The sequence below is a fragment of the Penaeus monodon genome, chromosome 23 (assembly GCF_015228065.2).
Source record: "Penaeus monodon isolate SGIC_2016 chromosome 23, NSTDA_Pmon_1, whole genome shotgun sequence".
In the NCBI taxonomy this organism is placed as follows: Eukaryota; Metazoa; Arthropoda; class Malacostraca; order Decapoda; family Penaeidae; genus Penaeus; species Penaeus monodon.
Window position 1 is genome coordinate 42,740,286 of NC_051408.1, and position 1,340 is coordinate 42,741,625.

The window sequence follows — 1,340 nt, forward strand, 5'->3', positions numbered from 1 at the left end:
CAAACTAAATTAGTCTCTTTAGATTACAATGTTCTATTTCTAAAATACAGTAGAAACAGAATGAGACATACCTGGAAAATCTTTGAGTTAGCGAAAGCCAGGACGACGACGCCCATATCACTCAACGTGATTCCGGACAGCATGGAGGGCCCCATGCGCACCAGAGCAGCCTGGGCTCGCACAATTCTTGTGTCGGCCTCGCTGACAGCAAAGGCACGTGTGGTGTGGGAGCAGAACTCGACAGATATGCCAATGGCCACAATAAGGTTGACTAGTGAGATGGCATTGAGCGAGATGCCCCACATATACATGAGGCCACCCATGTTGGTTAGGATGAGCACGACCATCACCATGATGATGAGGGAGGAGGACACATCGAAGCCCATCATGAAGAGCGTGATGAAGAAAATGGCAATGACAGAGATGCCCAACATGCGCACTGTGTCCTCCCAGATGGTGAGGTATTGTTCATAGAATACATAGAAGACGCTGTGGGGGGAGAGGGGCACGAATGAGTGATTTGGGGAATGGCAGTCAAAAAATGTGTTTAGGCTGATGTAATAATCATTCTACCAATGTCCTAAAGTGCTTGTTCTGTGACAGAATTTTATATATTTATTACACATACTATTAACAATGAAGTCCCATACTAACCTGTAAGGGAAAACTTTATATTTGGTCTCTCCACTTGGCACCAAGACTCCGTCCTTCTCCACCAGGTTGAGTGTGCGAGTAATGTTGTCTGCGATGGCCCTGGCTGCCCGAAGAGCTTCATAGAAGTGCTGGCTTGTGCGCATGACAGTGTGGTATGTCATGAAGACACTGGCTCCAGTGACTGGGTTGCCTGAGTCATCGTAATTAACCTTGACACTCTGGGAATATTGGGGGAAAAGCAGACGATTAGATGTTTGAGGATATAAGGATTATGATAATACAAAGAAGAAAGAAGTTCTGTTTAATTAAACCAAGATATCCTAGACATAAAAGACTTCCTAAAATATTATAGCAAAACCCTGTACTAAATGTTCACAACCCAATCTCACCTGGCCGTAGGCTGCATGACCGGCCTTGGGGCAGTGGAGATCGGGATTGTCCTTCAAGAACATGGGGAGGTACTGCCCAAACATCTCAGGGTCAGGGCGGAAGGGGTTGTTTGGCATGGGGGTAATGGGGCAAGTGTGGCAGTCCCTCCTGACACTACGACGTCTCCTCAGGTAGGTCCGTGCTGCTGATGCCTTCCTCTCACTTGACGAAGTTGTCTCTAGGTTGTAGTCCGGCCAGCCGTTGTCAAGGTGCCTTTCGCCTGTAGGAGCCTTGGTCACTGGGGCCTCCTTCAGCTC

General features: G+C 47.8%; 1 protein-coding gene across 1 annotated transcript in view; it reads right to left on the minus strand.

The window, feature by feature from the left end:
• LOC119588095 (NPC intracellular cholesterol transporter 1-like) overlaps positions 1-1,340 on the minus strand; it is a gene marked incomplete in the record, with an annotated part of 65,185 nt that overhangs the window by 3,112 nt on the left and 60,733 nt on the right. The window contains 3 exon segments of the mRNA XM_037936803.1: positions 72-489; positions 655-872; positions 1,044-1,340. Of these exon segments, the coding sequence (XP_037792731.1) occupies positions 72-489; positions 655-872; positions 1,044-1,340 (933 nt within the window).